Source organism: Gymnoscopelus braueri, assembly GCF_963280865.1.
Source record: "Gymnoscopelus braueri genome assembly, chromosome: 15".
NCBI lineage: Eukaryota > Metazoa > Chordata > Actinopteri > Myctophiformes > Myctophidae > Gymnoscopelus > Gymnoscopelus braueri.
This window is the reverse complement of record NC_137620.1, coordinates 34,992,998-35,014,111: the sequence shown is the minus strand read 5'-3', so window position 1 is coordinate 35,014,111 and position 21,114 is coordinate 34,992,998. Positions and strand designations below refer to the sequence as shown.

At 43.4% G+C, this 21,114-nt stretch overlaps 2 protein-coding genes across 2 annotated transcripts in view; one reads left to right on the top strand and one right to left on the bottom strand.

Annotated features, from left to right (window-relative positions):
• The first annotated feature begins 292 nt into the window (after positions 1–292).
• LOC308101688 (uncharacterized protein) lies at positions 293–11,247 on the top strand. The gene is made up of 7 exons (XM_080451134.1): positions 293–399; positions 1,372–5,132; positions 5,747–6,544; positions 7,850–7,899; positions 8,294–8,346; positions 8,613–8,936; positions 10,037–11,247. Exons 2-7 carry the CDS (start codon positions 1,605–1,607, stop codon positions 10,051–10,053), a joined length of 4,770 nt encoding a protein of 1,589 aa, XP_080307260.1. The 5' UTR covers positions 293–399; positions 1,372–1,604; the 3' UTR covers positions 10,054–11,247.
• A 2,365-nt stretch (positions 11,248–13,612) lies between these two features.
• ecsit (ECSIT signaling integrator) overlaps positions 13,613–21,114 on the bottom strand; it is a 7,638-nt gene continuing 136 nt past the window's right edge. Inside the window, exons 2-8 of the mRNA XM_080452239.1 lie at positions 19,913–20,079; positions 18,774–19,185; positions 17,568–17,791; positions 16,841–16,898; positions 16,114–16,262; positions 15,026–15,131; positions 13,613–14,672 (exon numbers count right to left, since the gene is read on the bottom strand). Coding sequence (XP_080308365.1) covers positions 14,371–14,672; positions 15,026–15,131; positions 16,114–16,262; positions 16,841–16,898; positions 17,568–17,791; positions 18,774–19,185; positions 19,913–20,059 — 1,398 coding nt within the window. The 5' untranslated portion in view covers positions 20,060–20,079 and the 3' untranslated portion in view covers positions 13,613–14,370. The remainder of the gene's footprint in view (positions 14,673–15,025; positions 15,132–16,113; positions 16,263–16,840; positions 16,899–17,567; positions 17,792–18,773; positions 19,186–19,912; positions 20,080–21,114) is intronic.

Here is a 21,114-nt window from a genome sequence, read left to right as displayed (position 1 = left end):
CATAAAATAGCCTAATGAACTCTGAGTTCAAATGAGCAGCCTATCAGTTAGTTAGTCGACGTTTTCCCCGGTTATTCTCTGATAATTTGCTATTCATTCGTCATAACAGGGCCTCTGGTCGACACAGTGCTAGTAAATAGTATTGTACATGTCCACTGGTCGACACAGTGCTGCCAGTAAATAGTATTGTATATGTCCACGCCACGCAGTTTACACCACACACAAGCAAACCCAGGTCCCACATCCTGGTACTTTTCACTGCGTTGTCAAGGCAGCTACACAGAGAGAGAGAAAAGGCTGCCTGGCGGAAAGTAGCTGCAGTGTCCTGGCAGAAATATCTGTCCACAAAAAACCCTCCAACAAACTGTCCCGGAAAGTTAGGTGGTTTTAAACTAAAAGGTAACGAGTGTGCATGTTTTTTTTCTCCACATGTTTGCGAGCGTCCTGCGTTGATGCGAGCTCGCCTTTATTGGGGGTTTTTAGCTCTCATTTTAGACAAGACAACAGACACAGACAGGCGCCAGTCCGTGTGGACAGAGGAGGAGGAAGATCTTTCTTTCTGTCCATTGTGCGCTGTGGGAGAGACAGCGCTTTAGGCACGGTTTGTGCTCAAAACGCCTCAAAGAAATCCGTTTTTACGCGTGTATTTTCATTTGCCCAACGGCTGGTCGTGTTTACATCGCCGTTTTAATCAAACGTAAATAGAATAAAGAATGAAAAATGGCTCTCGACAGATATAATTTGTGATAGAAAGGGACAGGTTTAAAGGGACAGTGTCATTCTGCTTCCTTCCTGGTTGTAGTAGAACATGCCCGCCACTTAAAAACACATTTTGGCCGCATTATGTGATGTTTTTCTAGCAAATGTGCTCGTTTTGTGATAATGTATTTGCAACCGTGTGCGAACAATATTCGGCTATCATAAATGGAAATCTTGCTTAATGGTGAAGCTTCGCGGTGCGTGCTTTTTATATATACGCCGTTTTCTGTTGTCACACGTATTTCAACGGATTCAACACAAATGTTGAATTACATGTAGGCCTAAGATGCGAAATCAGCTTTTTGATATTTGTCAAAGTAACGTTTTGTGTTACCATTTTTGACCAGGGATACTGTAGCCTACTACTATAGCCTACTGTACTACTGAATATACTGTAACATGCTTGCATACATACTGTAGCTAATCTGCATTTTTAGCTTTTTAATAGCACTGAATTATGCATGAGAAAATAACAGCATACAGAGAACCGCTTTAGATTTGTTTACTATTTTAAAGACATCTAGTCTACACCAAAATCCTCATTTCTTTGAAGCATTTATTGCAATGGCTCAGAAAGCACTGTATCAAATATATTTATTACTCCTCCTGCAGAACTTCTCCATGCTGATGTGATGTCGGAGAGGTTTGGCAGCTGGCTGGGCACAGCGAAAACATCTATTACAACATAATGTGTTAGCTCACAACATGTAAGTGGACTGCACTTTCCCCCTGGAGAATGCTGGACTGAGTAGCACTGAGGAGATGAACTGAGTTGGATGGACGAATGAAGAAATTCCTGGTATTTTAGGGTTTGAACTGGTGGGGCTGTACGAGCAACCAGGAGCATGCCACCCACAAAATGCAAAGGGGAGAATCGCAGTTTAACATCCCAGCGCTATAGACCCGCCTCAGAGTTTGATGATGCCACCCTCACCCAAAAGAGGGAATACTGGCGAAACAAGAAACGAGAGCAGCGGGCCCGGCTGTCAGGGAGTAGAAATGTCTCTTTGGTATCGTTGGTACCCAGTTTCTCAAGTTCCATGACTGTCTCCTCTGCCCCACTGCAGAAAAATTATGGACCCCCAAAAGTTGTTAATATATCTCCAGTGTCTAGTAGAAATGGAGTGAGTAAGATCTCAGTGGAAACCAGTCTGAGCAAAAAGGTGAAAGCTGCTGTGGTGAGCAAAGACGCAGTGAAATGCCTATCAACAGGCAGTGCAGTGAGCAGATCCATTACCTCATCCAAACCCAGTCGAGCTCTGCTCAGCAGTCCCTCCCCAGTGCCTCCAGTCAGGGTGATGGTGCGACCCCTCAACTCTGCGCCATGCCAGCCACAGGGCAGAGTGACTATTATCAATGGCAGCTCCTCCAAAGTGACACCTCAACAAAGGCGTGTGGTTATGCAGGGCATGTCGATGCCCAAAGCACAGCCTAAGGCACAAGCCGCCATCTGCATTCAATCCAAACCTTTAACCACCAGTGTTGCCACAGGCGTGATGCTCGTGTCTTCTTTGTCCACCCCTGTTCCTATCAAAGCAGAGGGAAGGCCGGCCAACGCAACACCTCAAGTAGGAAGAAAGAGTGCCTCAGTCACCACCAGGAAGCCCACTGGCATTGGCATCGTGCAGGGTGCCCCAGCATCTGAGGAGGAAAGAGCCGCCAAGCGTAGAGAGCTGTGGCGGGTCAAGAAGCGAGAGCAGAGAGCAAGGCACGCGGCTAGGCTAGCTAAGACTAGAGAGAGGACGCAGAGCGCAGATGTGGTGCCGCAGAAGCAGACAGTGCACAGAACGAGCCAGCCAGGCAGTGCAGTCCTGGAGCATCTTCCATGTCTATCATCTGGTAGAGGAGCAGGCCAGAGACACTATTTAACCAAGGTCAAAACCCCATTTACAGATGCTGGACGCCTGCTTAAGAACGCCAGAGCATCAGCTTCCATGCCTAAACATGCTGGCTTAACTGTCATGAAGGAGAATGAGGGTTTACCACCACCTAAGCTAATGATGTTTAAACCTGAGCAGAACCAACAGGCTGTCCAGATTAAAGTAGAAAGCCCACATGTGGATGATATGACACAGACAGCTCTTGCATCTCGCCAACAAGCAGTCCAGATTAAAGTAGAAAGCCCACATGTGGATGATATGACACAGACGACACAGACAGCTCTTGCATCTCGCCAACAAGCAGTCCAGATTAAAGTACAAAACCCAGACGTGGATAAGATGGTGCAGGCAGCTCTTACATCTCATCATGTTGTTCAGAAGCACCCAGCAGAGCCAAGCAGGAAGTTCCCCCTTCACATCCAGTTCTATAACACTAATCGAGGAATCGCACGATGTAGGATGACCAGACGGGGATTCATTGAAACTCAGAGGAGTTTCCTGGGTCACAGAAGCTTCAGGGGGCGGTCTCCATCTCACGCTGCAGTCTTCAGTGCTATGAGCCCTCCCAGATTCGACCCCAATGAGAGCCCTGAGCAGACAGCGGCCAGGAGGCGTGAATACTGGCGCGTCAAAAAGCGAGAGCAGCGAGCGAAGCAGTCTACGGAGGTCAAGGCCACATTGAAGGAGAAGGATTCGATGATGAGACGCGTGAAGCGGTACCAGAATATACTTGAGGAAATGAGGAGAGCCAGGGCAGAGGCCTGCAACGTCGTGACCCAGCCACCCGGATGCACCATCACCCACGCCTCTGAGACCATCGGTGGGTTCATCAAAGAGGATGGCACAGTGACCATTAATATTCCCCAAGTTCCGATAGATCCTATAGCAGCCATCAAAATTGAAGAAGTAGTACATCTGCCCAGTAATGATGTCACTGCACAGCCCCAGCTCCAACCTCCTCATCAATCTAAGCCTGGAGGTAATGCTAGTTACAGTGTGATGTTATCAGACTCCATGAGACGAAACCCGCCTCCGCCTCCACCTCCACTCCGGCCAGCTCAGGTGAAGGTCTCCTTTCCACTCGCAGGCCAGAGAGTAAACAAGCCCCCGAGGTTGCTGTTGAGCAGACAGAGGAGTCAGCTTGAAAGCACAAATAAAACCGCTGCTCGTTCGCCCCCGTTGATCATACAGCGTCCAGGTCAAATCAAGCTCACTCGCCCTCCGGCACCATGGGGTGCGTTCTCCTCTGCGGCAGGGCCGAGCCTGGGCGGCTGCGTCATGAAGATGTCCCTCTCAAGCACTGGCCGCCTCGAGCCCTCTCGATCACTAGTGGCGATCTCTCTGGATCCGGAGCTGACGGAGGAAGAGAGGATGGCGAAAAAGAGGGAGTATTGGAGGTTGAAGAAACGTGAGCAGAGGGCAACACGCACCACTAGGTTAAAGCAGGGTGTATTACAAGCCAGGGTCAGCGCAGCCTTACAGAGGAGGAGGATCCAGAAATTGACACAGGCTCAAAATGTAGGAGTGAGCAATATGACGCCAAGCAGAAATGTTCCTAACCATGCAGTGAATATCCAACCTCTTCCCCGCCGCGCGCCTACCACACCGCAGTCAGACGAGATAAAACAAGAGAGAGACTCGACACCAGCAGTTGACCTAAATTCTCAGCCAGAACAAGCCATCTGTCCAGATATCAAACCCCCGTTGCCACCTTCCCTGGGACCCCAGTCAGAGCCCGACCCAGCCCAGAGTGCTGACAGCCAAGCCACCACTCTCCTCGCCGTGGCCTCCATGAAGAAACTCCTGGAAGAGACGCTCAGCACGGTCAGCGAGTGCAAAAGTGAGCCTGCTGATGTTGAAACGGAGGCCTGTGTGCTGGGGGAAGACTCAAAGGACGAGATAAAAGCATCTCTGCTCTCGCTTGGAGACGAAGAGAAGGTGGCTGCTGACCTCAGCTTTCAAAACGAGAATTGGCAGGGAAATGTTTGCCCAGCACCTGAGTGCTCATCAAGCCCACATCCCAAGGCCTCCCCCCAGATGAATGAAGTAATCTCTGCTCCGCTCTCGTCCACCGTGTCCCTCTCAGAATCGTCATCTCGCACACCCTCAAGCCTGCGTACCGCCACGGTGGCCTTAAACGGCCCGCTCTTATCCTCTCCCCGGCGGGCACAGAGTCTGAGGGCCAAAAGAGTGGGCCATCAGCAATGCTGCTCCCCAGAGCCCCCAAAGCTTCACCACCTGCCCTCGGATCAACAGTGTGAACAACGGCGTCAACGGTACGAACAGAATCACTCTCAGCTAATGCAACACCAGCAACAACGACATCCGCAACCTCCTGGGGACGAAGAGGAGAGTGGTGGAAACTGTCTGCAGAAGAAGAGGGAATACTGGCGGCTGATGAAGAGACAGCAGAGAGCGAAGTCCAAGGCAAGGCAGGGAGATGGAGGGGGACAGCGGGTCAGCGACAGACGACTGTCTCCAAAAGCCACTCAGGTGAGTGAATGTGGAAAAATGCCTAAATGGCATCTCTATATGAAGTGTAGGACTTAGACTAGAAATTATGAGGTACTTTAGATGAGAGATAAAAGAAAAGAAGGTAACCTCGGTAACCAATTTTAGTTAAATACTGTTAAATTACAAATTACATTTGTGTTCTTTATGATGCTGTGTACATTATTTGTGATTTTCTGGATGTTAAAGTAAATACCTGCTATGTCAGAGTGCAGGTTTGTGTCTCAGTCAGTTAGTTGACCCAGCAAACTTGTTGCCTCCAAGCTCATTGTTAGTTGGGCAAGGTTAATAAACAAAAGAAGTTTACTTATCATGCAGCCAAGGCCACTGTTGAGCCTGAAACCTGAATCATCACACCCCAAACCTCTCTGGCATTTGACGCTTAAGCAAGGGAGGGAGGGGGGTGTTTCACTTAGAGAGGCTCTGAAAGAACTTGACACAAACATGAAATATTGCTCAGTTGTAAAATTGACATTGAAATTCATTAGATTGACTTGCTGAATGGTAACATAATGGCTAATTTATACCTTGTCATACGACCATGTCAGTCACCATGAAAAAAAAAACGTTATAATGTAAAACTCTTTCTCTTTCAGACTCCAAATCTAGTCATCCTCAATAGTGCAAAGTCAGCTCAGGGCATCAGTCCATCATCCAAACCAGCCCTCCAAGTCAAGCCCAGCACTGCGACTCTTACTGCAGTGAATAGCATCCCCACTGTCCTGGTCGTCAGCCCCACTACCTCTAACACTGGCCAGCCTCCTGACACACTCCAGGTCAAGCCCCCCGTCAGCAGTGTGTCCATCTCTCCCATCAAGCAGCAGTCGTTCCAGACATCTCCCACCTTCAACACTACTTCCCTTCCCATACGAAGTGTCGCCACTGTCCCCTCGCTCAGTAACCACATGGATGGCAGACTATTATTGGTTGAAAACCAACAGGAAACGGCATCTAATCCGCCCAAAGTCAGAAAGTGGACACTTCAGGTGCAAGAAAGGACAGATAGAGACACGGCTCCGACTCTCCCGATGCTCACCCCCCCAGACAACCCGCTGTCGAGCATGAACCTGCAACCCATCGAGCCCCTCGGACAGGCTTCCTTTTGCACATCCACTCCCTTGAAAATCCCCTGCCCTCGACCTCAGACTCCCCCGAGTTTTGGATCGTCTCCAAGCAAGCTGTCTCCCATCAGCACCATGGTTCCACCAAAGCCCATTCCAGGGGAGTCTGAGGAGGATTTCCTGAGGAGGAAACGCGAGTACTGGAGGGTGAAGAAGAAAGAGCAGAGAGCCAGGAAGGCCATTCGGGACAGAGAATTGTCCCATAAGAGAGCCCCCAACAACTGGAAGCCCATCCTGCCGGCCCAGGGCCAGCACCTGGCTATGGAGACTGAGGTAAGACTTTGAGAGGTCTAGGATTCGTAGTAATTGGATCATAGTCTCTATTGACAGTTGCTCTACACGCAGTAAAATCTGGAGTGTGTGACCCGTAAGGATCCATTTTCACACTATCATTAAATGTGTTACATATTTTTTTTATTTTTTTAAATAAGTGTTGAATAGCTCCATTATTCCAATAGTAATCTTTGCTAAAGAGTGTTTGTTCAGTAACAGGAGCCTCTCCAGCTCTTCAGTAAACAGAAAATCCATTTCAGGTCAGGATACCAATTTCATGCAATCAGGATAGAGATACATACAGGAAACATGATAAACAAGGGAAATTGGAATTAAGAAAAAATATATATAAATTGGAACTGGAACACTATATAATTTAAGATGATAAATGGGTTGTCTCTCCTGATTCTATTAACTCATTCAATCCGGTAACGCATCTGTGTCATTTTATATTTTAGCTAAAGCCATTATTTTATACTTTGGCTATTCAAAAATAGCAGATATACAAGATCATAGCACAGCACACGAGCTTGTAGATCTGCTATTTTTTAAAGATCATGAAAAGTTGTGCAAATCTTTGAATATATATCTTTTAAAAAGGGAACATTTATAACTCAAATCTTTGCTTCTGGGCGGTCCCTGGACAAAATATTTTGAGATGGGGGTCCGCGACCAAATACATTAAATTTTGGGGGTCCTTGACATGAAAAAGTTAGAGAACCACTACTATTATAGCAACATATGGTTTTCAGAAAACTGTTAGCATTTAGAAGACATTTGTAGATGCGATGGGTTAAATTGGTGACCCACCTGAAAATGTATTTTGTGTTTACTAAAGAGCTGGGGAGATGTGGACACCCCTGATACTGAACAAACACTCTAAATAGCAATGACAACTATCAGAATATAGAGCTTTAACTGTTAAGCTTTAACTGTGGGGAGGGGTGAGTGCCAGCATGGGCATTGGAGGACTCCCAGTTCAATCCCTGTCTCTCCCAGGGTTAGTGTTGAATTAAGACACTAAACCACTAACTGCTCCCAAGGAGCAGGTTGGTGCCTTGCACGGTTGCCTCCACTGTTGAATGTGTGAATGTGTGCTTGAGTGGGTGAATGTAAAGCGCTTTGGCTAAAGGCACTATATAAATGCACCATTTAACAAAAACATTAGTTGTTTTTACCCAAAATATCACTTACAGCACCTTTTTAAATGAACACTCTTGAATTTGACTATGTATGTAAAGTTATTACTGTGCTTCAAACATTTTCGTCAAACTCACATCCTCCTCTACTCTATCACCTCTGCAGGATTCGAGCCAGTGGGGACACTCCTATGGGGACTCTGAGCAGCAAATGAGGTGTGACTCGGTGACTCTTGCATTACATTTTTGTCTTTGCAAGCTTAATTTTATGATGAGCTTAAAGGGATAGTTTGCCCAAAAAAACTACTTATTTTCCATCAATTACACACCCCATGTAGCTTTGAATTCATGGAGATTTTTTTTGTTTTTGTCACATTCCTAAGCCAATAATTTGACCAGCAGAGTTTCCGGTAGGAGACTCAATGGAAACTCTTTGAGTCTCTTCTGGTCATCAAATGATTGGCTTAGGAATGGGACCAAAACTAAAAAATCTCCATGAATTCAAGACTCCATGGGGTGAGTAATCGATAGAAAAAAAGTCATTTTGGGGGTGAACTATCCCTTTAATACGTGATGATGAGTGAAAGTAACTTTACCCTGTCTTTCATAGCACTTCCTCGGAGGCTGAGCTAGGATACTACAGCTACGGGGCACCAGTGGAAGGTGCGCTATTAACTTTTATTTAAATGTTAGGTCACACTTTTAACCACTTATTCCCTGCATACTTCATTGACCGGGGTCCTCCAGGGGTCTATACTTGGTCCCCTCCTTTCTTTTTTTACTCTACAGTCTACACCAAATCTCTTAAGAAATCCTTTCATTTTCTTCACTGTGATTGATTGATTGATTGAGGTGTTTATTAAAGAATAAGGGCATACAATGCATAGTAAAAGCTGTCATTGTCTGCATATATTTCCACCGCCCTTCAGATGACTCCGACGCGATGTTCTCGGAGTACGACGACAACAACAACAACAGCGAAGACGGCCCCGTCTCAGACTCCGTGTGGAGGAACCGCTACCTCATGGACCACGACCCTCTGAACCAGCTGCTGGTATGCATGGTGTGCGGGGACCTGCAGTACTCGCACAGCCCGGCGGTGGTGAGGGCCCACATCGAGGAGGCCCACCCGGAGACCCTGAGCCTGGACGCCCCGGAGCGCAGGCGCATCCTGGAGGCCTTTGACGAGCAGGTCTCCCAGCGGGAGCGCTTCTTCACCAGCCAGCTGCGGCAGCACGGCGGGGCCCTGGCAGGTATGTGCTGGAGCTGGGGGGGGGAAGGCAGCTATAGAGCATTGATTCTCACCCTTCTTAATGTCAAGGACCCCCGGATTGAAATGCATTAGGCCATAGAGTAGGCCCCCATTTGATTCAAAATGTTAAATCAGCTGTAACAAATTTCCTCCTCTACCCCGGATTTCAACCCGGTTTCCGGCGCAAGGGCTGACATTTTTTACCATTGAGCTAATAGAGCCGACCTGCTTGCTCGAGGGATACATTGAATCTTGACCATCAGGTCAAAATTTGTGTCAGATCCTGTGTCTAGGTGAAACGTGACCTTTGACACGATCTAAATGTCTCACTAGAAGAGCAGGGAGACAAAATACAGCCACCCCAATTGTATAAGTTATATTGTATTAACATACTCTACCTAGATTGGACAAAATAAAATTAAAATGATTAAACAAAGGTTACATAGTGAGGCTTTAATCTCTGTGTTAATTTAACTCTGAAGGTCCTGATACCCCGGGAGCGTTTATTGTGAATAATTTGCACTAATTTAAATTGCTGTTTGTCTCATGATTACATCCACACAGAATGCGATGATAAAACAACGTATAATAACATTTCCAAACGAGGTCGATTTTTCAGCGCGAATGAAAACATCAACCTGTATGAATCACCTACAAATTAATCGTTTGATGTGAAATATTCGTGACACATTTTCGGATTGTTTATTCGTCACCCTTGAGAGTGTACACATTTAACCGAATGGTCGGAGTTATAGACCCATAAGGGTCCATTTGGACCCCTGGTGGTCCCTGGACCCCATGTTGAGAACCAGTGAGCTAGAGTACTACTCTGGTATTTATAGTTTTGTGTCATAAAATGACTACGTATGTGTGCCATGCAGTTCTTGTTATAGGCAAGATTAGTGTTCACGCTGTTCGCCTATTTGGCAGAGCATGATCAGCATTAGCTTTTGATGTATAATTTTCCCACATGTGCATCTGCGTTACTTTTTGCTTGGTCATGTATTTCCTAAATACTAGAACAGTGCAACTTGATGTTAACTGCCAAACAATCTGATTTTCATTTTGACTAACTTGTTTCTCCTGCTGCCTGTTTTTCAGAAGCACAAAGGAACTAAATGTCAGACCTCCATAAGTGAATTCTGGATGGGAAGAGAGAAAAAAGACCGTCAGCTTGCCTTTTGTCTTATTTATTAAACACATTTTCAGTCAGTCTAGTCACCTTTTATAGAAGGTCAACTTGAAAGTGAATGCTGTATCAGGAACACACACCAACAAAAGAAGCTTTACCTCAATTACCACACACACACACACACACACACACACACACACACACACACACACACACACACACAGTGTTGTGCCTGAACGCGCTCAATGAACGATCGTTCATGAACTCGTTCATGTTTTGGGCGAACGTGAACTGAACGTACTGTATTTCCGCTAGATGAACGTTATTGTGAACGTGTTCATTCTGGCGTTTGTGAACGGCGCTCTCTCACAAATGTAAAATATAAGGTGCTTACCCGCTTGCCCCAAATGTTAACTAGGTGTCCGGAGTATTTGTGCAATGTATTAGTCCACGTTCTTAAATAAAGAAGTGTTTTAATCCAGTTTGTGGCCGAACGCCATTTCCCCCCCCTCGTTTACTTCCTGTTTACATTGAGTGTAATTCCGGCTTTCACCGGATGCTCCCCGTCACTACCACCCATTGGGAACTTCTGACAGAATCGGCCACAGACAGGATTAAAACAGTTCTTAATTGAAAAATATGGACTAATACATTGCACAAATACTCCGGACACCTAGTTAACATTTGGGGCAAGCGGGTAAGCACCTTTATATTTAGCATTTGTACATGTTTGGAGAAATACAGGCTTTACTGGTGACATTTCAGGGCAAACTGGGGGGGTGGTCGCTAAGACTCTCGTAGAGAAAATGTTAAAATCGATAAAATACATCTACGATAGTCTTGATTTAAAGGTAGGGTAAGTGATTTGCAATTATTCAAATAATTGCAAAATGGGTCTATGTTCTGATAGTGCTCGTTACTATAGAGTGTCCTGTCCAAATAAGGAGTCTCCAATGTCTCTCCAGCCCTTTATTAAACAGAAAATGCATTTTCAATGCTCTCTCCTGATTGGCTTAAAATGTGTCACCTACCTGAAAATGTACTATATTCTGTTTACTAAAGAGCTGGAGAGACCCCTAGACCGAACAAACGCTCTGTAGCAATGATTACTATCAGAATATAGTACTTTAAGCTTTTTCTTTTTTTTTTATAAAAAAAATCACTTACCCTACCTTTAAGGCTAACGGCGAAGATGAATCTGACATATAGTTTCAGTGTTAAAACGGATAAAATAATTGCTGTCTGTGGTTCTATATGGGCTGTGGCAATAATTTTGACAAATAATGTATAGCTCGCAGCAACGAATTGAAAACAAAAATAACTATAAACTAGTTCTTTTTTGGAGCCATGAACTTTATTTCAAAATTTTGAATTATGAACTGAACTAGTTCATTTTACAATTTGTGAACTGAACTTTGAACTACGGTAGTTAATGTAGAAAGTGAACTTTCCCAACACTACACACACACATACACACCGCACAATACTTAAAACCTTTTATTGTTTTGAAAAATGCTGACAATTCCTATAATTTTTTTTGTATAGAGTTTTTACTGCACAAATGATAATTAAAAAAAGCTGGTATTCAGGTCCAAGACCGTTCTATTCCCTTGCTAGGGGGGGTCTTTGCATGGGGGTGTTGTGTATATGCCTGGGGGTTCTGATGCTAATGTTTTGCAGATGTTTTTTGTAGCCAGTAATGCACCATACTGTACTTCAAAACACTGAACTAGCTATTGTTCTTTGATGATATTTTGTATTCAGTTACCTTTTCACTGTAACTTTCTGAACTATTTAAAGAATGACAAATACTCCAGCTATTCATATCAGCTTTGCCATGTGATGTTGTTGACCCTTAAATAAACATTCTGCACTGTAAATATGACACAAAATGCTATTACTCATACTGTACGTGGTTGAGAAATGCCAAATCTTTTACTGTACGATTGGACTATTCTACCCTTTTCCCGCCTTTTTTTTTGAACAATCAGCCAATGCAAATTAACTTTATTTAATCCTTATTTATTGCATCCTTCAATTACAATCAATGACATTGTTGGTATATTTAGCTAGTTAATTCCATGTTAGAGATCTCATTAGTGAATATATAAGATCCAAAGGCCTTCTTGCATGAGTAGTTAAATGGATGAACATTTGTATGTTACACATTATGTCAGGAATGCATTCCACTTTGTTTTTGTATCAAATCTTGATCTCCTGTATGCTGAAACAATGTCCTATTGAGCACAATGCTTTGAGAGTCAAAGCCAGAGATAGAAATGTTGCTAGAGAGAACATGCCTACACAAACATAACAAACTGTAAATATCCTAAACTGACCAAGCTATTTTAACTTACAACAAGAATGTAATTCTGACTTGATTACTTGTTTACCTGCTAAAAGGGAATGTTCAAATGCCTTTTCGGTACTAATAAACCTTTTGTACCTTTGCAGTGGTTCTGATTCAATGAGAAGGCCTCTTAAATGTGGAAGGCTTTGCAAAACAATCCCAAGTAAAAAGTAATATTCACGTATTTATGAAACAGCAGCTCATCCACCAAATAAGGCAAATGTATCTACGCCACCCAGGATCAATATTGCCTCATTTATGACAAGTGCTACAATTGCAAATAGCACTTATTTTTGCTATATTAGTTTGTCTAATTTCTGTCTGAGACCATGCTTGTTTATCTGAAAGTGGCTGGAGATAGTAAGTAAATGTCTCTGCATTTGGAAGAGGTTGGGGAGGTTCAAGGTAGCTAGAGGGAATAATCTGCTTTTGCAGATAACGTTGCAATTAACGTTGAGAAACACAGAGACCTCTTCATGTGAAGGTAAACAAAAGATTAGTCTAACTGAATGTATTATAACTTCACTGATAAAAGCAGTAGAGGTAAGAAATAAAATGCTGCACTGTTATTCAAATTTCTCAATATAATAGAATCATTAGAATATTAAAATACCAAAGTGAGAGGGTGGATAAGTGTTAGACAAACTGTACCAAAATGAAATGTCACGGGTTTGTCAAAGGGCACTTAAGCAGGACTTAACAATGAAGTTGCTGAAGGTCAGGGTAATGGTCAAATGGAGTATGATTCAGTGGGTGTCAAACTGATGTGCATATGAATAATAGCAACCATTAACCACCATAATTTCAAAACAGCATTGTTCACGGCTGGCTTGAGCGAGGGGTTTTGCTGCGACCATTCGAGGTGGGGCTGAGCAAGGTGCTACAGTATGTGCATAAGACTGGCTGTGAATTGCTGGGTCTCTCACCATGTGTAGCATTATGGCCTTACTGTACCTCCTTTTCAGATAAGTTTCATTTTGGAATATAACAACCTTGGATTTCCAACCTACAAACACAGCCCAGGGGTTATCCAGACTACGGGCCACACAAAGGGGAAGGCAAAGATTGGATGGTTCACCAACAAGACCCGAGAGGTGAGCCCCCCCCCCCCCCCCCCACACACACAAACATCTGTGTCCTTCCTTATATTATCACGCACATTCACAGTTAAGTGGTAAACCAGTCAGAGTCAAACAATATTTTAAAGGCATTTATGACCACAAAAGACAGTGAAAACAAGAAAGTGATCATTTATTTTGGGACGTAAATGAGACTTTTTGACAATCAATTCTCATGGTCTTGTTGGAAGCATTATCTTCAAAAGTAATTATGGACAGTATTTATACTCACAACAGCTTACTCTCGTTGTTTCAGTCTACAGCTATATGCGGCAGAGTACAATGACATTGGATTAAAGCCTCACTATTTACCTTTTTTTTTTAATGAATAAAATGCAATTTTGTCCAATCTGTATGGTAGAGAATGTACAATATGATAATACAATATAACTTATACAATTAGGGTGGTTGTATTTTGTCTCCCTGCTCTTCTATTGAGACATTGTGTCAAAGGTCATGTCTCACCTAGACACAGGATCTGACACGAATTTTGACCTGATGGTCAAGATTCAATTTATCTCCTGAGCAAGCAGGCCGACTATTAGCTCAATGGTAATAATGTCAGCACTTGCGCAGGAAACCGGGTTCAAATCCGGGGTAGAAGAGGAGGCTTACATAGTGCTGCTTTAATCTGATTGCCAGCAACACTAATTACAACTCAAGTCTAATTTATACGTCGTCGTATGACGGTGTTGCTTGACAGAAATAACAGATTTTCAAGAGAAAAACTGTTCAGCTTTATCGTCTGCGTAAACACATTTGTTTTCTCCATTATGTCCTCCAGGTGTCAACCATGACACCTGGGCCTGCTTGTTAACAGTCCTGGGAGCAAGATTCACTGCTTAATCCCCCCGCTGCGTCGTGGCTCCTCTTCCACGGTGATGTCGAGCAATGCCTCGGGCTGCGTCCGCTCTTCCCCGCCCTGGGTGTCCGTCTCCGCCTCGGGCTGGTAGCCGTGACCCGCGTTAGGAGGATCCCCCACTCCCTGGAGCTCCCGTGGTCCAGATTCAAGGCGGAAGAGGGTGGGCACGCGGCCCAGGATGGGGTTGTTCTGCTGCAGGCCCGAGATCCACTGGTTAAGCGTGGCCTGGTCTCCCTGGTTCGTCATGCACATGGCAAACACTGCACCCTCGTCCACTGGAAAGAAAGAATAACACTGTAAATATTCTGTTTCGTTACATGATAGTACAGTGAAGGACTACAGGAAAGAGAGAGGAGCATAACATGCTTCATTGGGTCATGAGTCGGGTTTCAAAGCCATGATATCAATGGCAGCCATGGTGATTTCCCATGAATTAAAATAACTAAATGGGAGTATGGTCAATGCTGGGTAATCCGGTCACTAAATGCCTCAAACACCACTCTCTGCAATTCTATTCAGAAGCGTGGACCATATGGGTTTTTATTGACTTCAAGACCTTTAATGTTGATGAGTAACTAATGTTTTATTATGCCAACACAGAAGTGAATTGCTTCAGTATATAACTTACAATCCTCCACATCGAAGGTCTCTTCATCTCCCAAGTCGCGGTATAAGTCCAGGTCGAGCTGAAGAGGATAGTCAAAGCACCTCTCTGGATCATAGGGCTCCTCCACCTGACATATATACACACACAACACAATTTTGTAGTTTTGCATGGGATCTATACTGAAAGTCTACTGTATATCATTGATGTGCTGCGAGTTGACTTCCTCCCATGTATCTTTGTAGAGCGTTGGTTCTCAAAGTGGGGTCCGGGGACCCCCAGGGGTCCTTGGGGGGGGGGGGGGGGGGGGGGTACCAGGGGGTTCCCAGCAAAATGTGTTAATATAGCATCACAATCATTTTTACCTTTAATACTTTGGCTATTAAAAGATAGCAGATATACAAGCTCATAGCGCGGCACCGAGTGCCGCGCTATGAGCTTGTAGATCTGCTATTTTTGAAAAATCGTGAAAATGTGCAAAACTTTGAATATATATATTTTTATGCGAATATTTTTAACTCAAATCTTTGCTTCTGGGGGTCCCTGGAACAAAATATTTGAGATGGGGGTCCGCGGCCAAATACATATCATTTTGGGGGTCCTTGGCATGAAAAAGTTTGAGAACCACTGTTGTAGAGTTCTTTTAGAAAAATGGGGAGTGAGTGATACAGCTCCTCAAATCATAATAATCTCAATAAGCAAATGACACATGGGGTTAACTCTTTCAGTGCCAATGAAATTAAAAAAAATCTTTTTTTTTTCAGAGAAATACAGCGAGATACAGCCTTTTTCAGTTATAGGTTAAACAAAGAGTGGATGGAGCTGCAAATCTTCAGATAATGATATCTTGGGTTCTGAACATAAAAAAAAAAAAAAAAAAATTATTTCTTTTTTAACTCGGGATTTCTCGTTCTGGCACTGAGGGTATAACCCTAAAACTCGGGATAACTCGGGGCCTGGCACTGAGAGAGTTAAGCAATAACACATTGGAAATGGAAAATTGGTCATGCAATAAGAGCAAAACATCTCATCGATACTACACTACTACACTAAAAAATGCATCACCACTCTCAGCATCAACTGACAAAATCAAAAGAGGAGGGTATCCCCACCTTCTCCTCAAGTGGCAGAGGGTCTGCCCTGAGGATGTAATAGTACACACAGGTCTTCCTCAGCCACAGAGGGAAGGGCCCCTCCACAAACACTGGCCGGTTGGGGTTGTGTTTGGCAAGCAGCTCCATCTGGTCAGGACTTTGGGTACCTGTCATCAGGCAGAGAGAAGCAGAAGAGGAATCAATCTTTATTTGAAATGCAAGTCTAATGGCTCTTTTCGACTATGATGGGTAACCCAGAACGTTCCAAAACCCATGAAATTCTGCGATAGATTTCCTTTATAACCAGAATGACCTCTGATGGATGAGTTACATCGTTTAAAAACTAATAAAAAAAACAGAAATAGCTGATCTACAAACTCACAACGCGGCACGTAGTGACGTATCTGAAACCAAGCCTTAGCTTGTGGAAACAAATCCTGAACCCATGAAATATGTTCACTTAGTTCTTGTAGTCGAAAAGAGCCATAAGATTTGACTTAGCCGCCTTAAAAGAAAAAAGAGAATGGACCTTTGTGTCTGCAAGTAAGCCTGGATATCAACAGCTAAACACGGCCACACGCCTGCCCAATATTACTCCAGAATCTTGTGTGTGTGTGTGTGTCTTTTCCAAGGAATATGATGAGGAGTCGTATAGATTCATTGTGTATACTGTAACAAAGGCTGCGTGAATCAATATATATATATATATATAATATTATGAATGAGATATGAAATGCTTCCATACCTACAATATGAGGAAGTGTGACTTCCTCTCCTGACTCGGTGATGTCTGTGCACGGCATCTACGAGAGAAGAGATGGAAACATGATTATCTCTTCCATCTGGCAACACATCTACATATTGTCTGCATAATAATACTGAACTAATACTGAAATAATATTATTCATATTATTATACAATTTGATAAATCATCATTATCAAACTTAGGCTGTATATCAGATTACTATTATACACAGGGAAAGCATCCAATAACTGCTGCAAGACAAATAAGCTTCAGAGACACAGCTTTTAAACAAATTAAGGCTGAAAAGGCACTTATAAACAACATCAAATTATGCATACTGGGTTCATTGTGTGTTAGCCCACTAGCCCTGGAAAAATGGAACAGAGCTTGCAAATCTTTACAAACATGTTTGTACTCAGGCATCCGAGTTGTGCATTGCAGACTTTAACTCTCAGTTAGTGAGAAGTTAATGACATTTTGTATAATTAATTATGTTTTGGTGTCGTCCTGAAGGATATAAAATGTCTTTCATTCATTCACTTTAGCGCGATGGCTTCTTAACAATGATATTGTTATTGATGTACAGTGTGTGTCCATGGCTTGAAAAAACATGGGGGGCCCAGTAATATTGAATACCGTTAATAGGCTTGTTCCACTCTATGAGAGATGAGATTTGGGCTACAACAACACACACACACACACACACACACACACACACACGCTGTACCTGGTAAACGATGACCTTGGAGTCGAGATCGTTAGCGATGCGTGTGAGGCTGAAGCGGGCCAGGTCCACGGGGTCTGCATGCAGCTGATGGGGCACAGGGTAGGGGTTCATGTGCTTGAACTTGGGGAACCAGTACATGATGCGCTGGTACTTCCTGTAGGGGTGGCCCTTCACCCCAAAGATCTGAGCCAGCAGCACTTTGGTCTCCACGTTGGGCATGATACCTGCCCATGCATATACACACGTGCAAGCACACACACACACACACACACACACACACACACACACACACACACACACACACACACACACACACACACACACACACACACACACACACACACACACACACACACACACACACACACACACACAGAGTAAGGGGGAAAGATGTGTGAGTGATACATTTCAATGGTTCAGGTTTTAGAATTGTTTTAAAGATTTTATTGATTCCTTTCAAAGGTCTGCTCTGTCTGGATAATAGTTAGATTACTTCTCTGACACTGGAGTGAAACCTAAAATCCTTCTGATCAATCTAGACTGAAGGCTAGGGGCGGTGATAAGGTCTCCACTTTTGTGATAAGCTTTTGTCAACTTTGGAATGAACCTGTGAGACCTGCTTTAAAATCACATAATCTAAAACTGCCTGTGGAAACACACTTCTACAGGCTCTTATGTTATTGGTCTTACATATGCTCATTCTTACGTCTTTATTGTGTTTCACTTTATTTGTAAATAAAGTATTTTGTAAAAAATTTTTTAATAATACATAATAATGTGCTACTGTATACAGCTAAAGATGTGTGGCAAATATCACTACTACAACTACCCATTAATATTGTTCATGACTTGGAGGTCCATACTCAATGCAAACTAGGGGTGCCATTGATTATTTTCTTAGCAATTATTCTTATCAATACCTTGTTTGAATAATGGAGAAGGCCATTATTATTATTTTTCATGTCAATATTGAATTGCTGCAAATAATCTTATTTTTTTAATAATTGACTAAATCTAGAAGTCTGATTAACCAAGTAAGCCTCGTTTTATACTTCGCCTTGTTTTTAACGATGTCGTGCTAAAATATATTATTAATGTATTAATGATTACTTTATTTAAATGTATTATTTTGTATAATGGATTAAATGGATTAGTTTGACACAAACACATGAAGACAAACAGATATTAGGAACACGTCACACACACCATAATTCTCCATCTGCTCCAGTAGCTGCACAGCACACTCCTGCTGCCGGGGGTAGTGGTTGAACATGCGCTGGATGAAGTTCCTGGGCACGAACACCTCCTTGGGGAAAACATCCAGCAGTCTATTGTAGACGGCCAGGTCTCGCTCCACGCCGAAGTCCGCCATCTTGCTCAGGGCGGCGTAGATGAACTCCACGTGACCCCGGCGTCGAATGTCCTTCTTGATGAAGACGTCCACCACCTTGTTGAAGGTGGCCTTGGTCTTCACCTCCTTGTCAACGCGCTCAAAGATGTCGTCATGCTTGACCAGCGACTTGTCCTTCTTTTTCCCACCATCACCCTCCTCCTCCTCTCCTCCAAAGTGTGCGGGCACCGTCTGGCACGCTGGGCTGCCATGGAAACGCCTCAGCAGCTATGGGTGAGATTTCAGTGTAATGCAGATTGTAAAATGCTTTGGAGAGAGGTGCTATGTACTGTATTACTTACATTATTGTATTATATTTATCAGTACTTTTAACAGATTGAAAAACAAAATATTAATGTTGTAGCCACGGTATATATATACAGTTTGTGCTCATAATATTCTGCTGATCCTTGCTGCATCCACTGACATGTGTTAGTTTGTAGACTTTGTACAAAGGTTATCCTTCCACAATACATTTTTCATATCAAAGAATTGATTAACCACTTAAACATAATGTTATACTTCATCGCACAATGGTGTCGTACAAAAATAGTGAAAATAGATCTACAGGCTCACGTGTTGTGAGCTTGCCTTGCAGATCTGCTATTTTCACTATTTTTTAAATTATTTCAATCTGTTTGCCTATAGAGGGATTGATACCCAAAATAGTGGCTGGGGAAGGATTCCCAGCAAGCCGCGGGCTGCGTTGAGTATTTGTTATCGTTTTATAGACCTTTATTTACGTTGTTGTTCACTATGTGAATGTGTTGGGGGAGAAACGTGTGTCATGTTACCATTTATTAAACACCGCATGTGATGGAAGTAGCCGTTATATCTACAGTATTTGGTTGTTTGCGTGTCAATTTGGCAAATAAAAGAGTTGTTATCTATCGAAAGCCATTGTCATGGCTCTTCCTTCAGAGCAGAAATACACCGGCCATTACTTTATGTTTACCTGTCCAAAGTGTCCATCTTTGCGGTGCAGCTGTAGGGCCTTTGTGAGGGCTGATGCAGAGGCTTGGTTTGACTGGATCAGGCAGGCATGATGCAGGGACACACTCCCCACCCTCTGAAGCCGTAAGAGGCAGCGAGTACAATTCATGCTGGTTCAATCTTATGGACCTTGAGAGGCAGAGCATGGACCAGAACGTTGCAGTGTAGTAAGTGGATACAAAGATGTAATTTCTTGGCAACTCATGTATAATGATCTATTGTCAGGCATCAATATGAGAAAAGGTGAAAAGACCATAACATAAACCATTATTATAAAATACTATTCAAAGGGAACTGGTCGCAGTGGTGTCCGGAAGAACTTAACCGAGATGTCACCCCTGATGACTGGGTTGTAATGCTATCCTGACTCGTACGGAAGATGCTGGAGTCTCTCCGGGTGAGAGCTGGATAAGGAACTTCAGGGTCGAATGCGAATATACTATAGCCTTGAGAAGTCGTGTCTTGGAGATAGAGCGAGGAGTGGAATAAATACTGCTTGCACCTAACCCTTAACTCAGAGTGTGATGACCACCCTTTATAGTGCTTGGCTGGATGCTCGTGACCTCTCACTGATGTCACAATGAGTCAGCTATATGCATACATGGAGTTTGTGATCATGTCAGACTTAGATAAGTTAGTTAGATACGTCGTATAGCTCCATATATGGAGTACCAATATTCAGTGGGTAACTATGGCAACCTATCAAATACCCATATGACATGGAAGTGAGTGAAGGAAAATTTGTTACAGCCATAACATATAACAATCATAAACAATTATATGTTATAACATAACAATTATAGCTCTAATATAGAGCAGTGGTTCTCAACCATTTTGATTTCAAGGACCCCCAGTTTGACATGCATTAGGCTACTGACTGACCCCCATTTAATGGCATCTCTGGGACCCCAATTCATATTGTAAAATCAATTAATTTAACCCCATAAGGGTCCATTTTGTTCCTATCCATCATTTAGCTGGGGACCCCCTGGAACCCCCTCAAGTACCCCTGGGGGTCCCTGGACCCCACTTTGAGAACCAATGTATTAGAGCACAATAACAGTTATGTACCACACAGGCAGTGTAAAAACATAGCCAAGCTTAACGAGATTGAAACCAAACACAATACAAATATGCATATACATATATACAATTTGTGTTTAT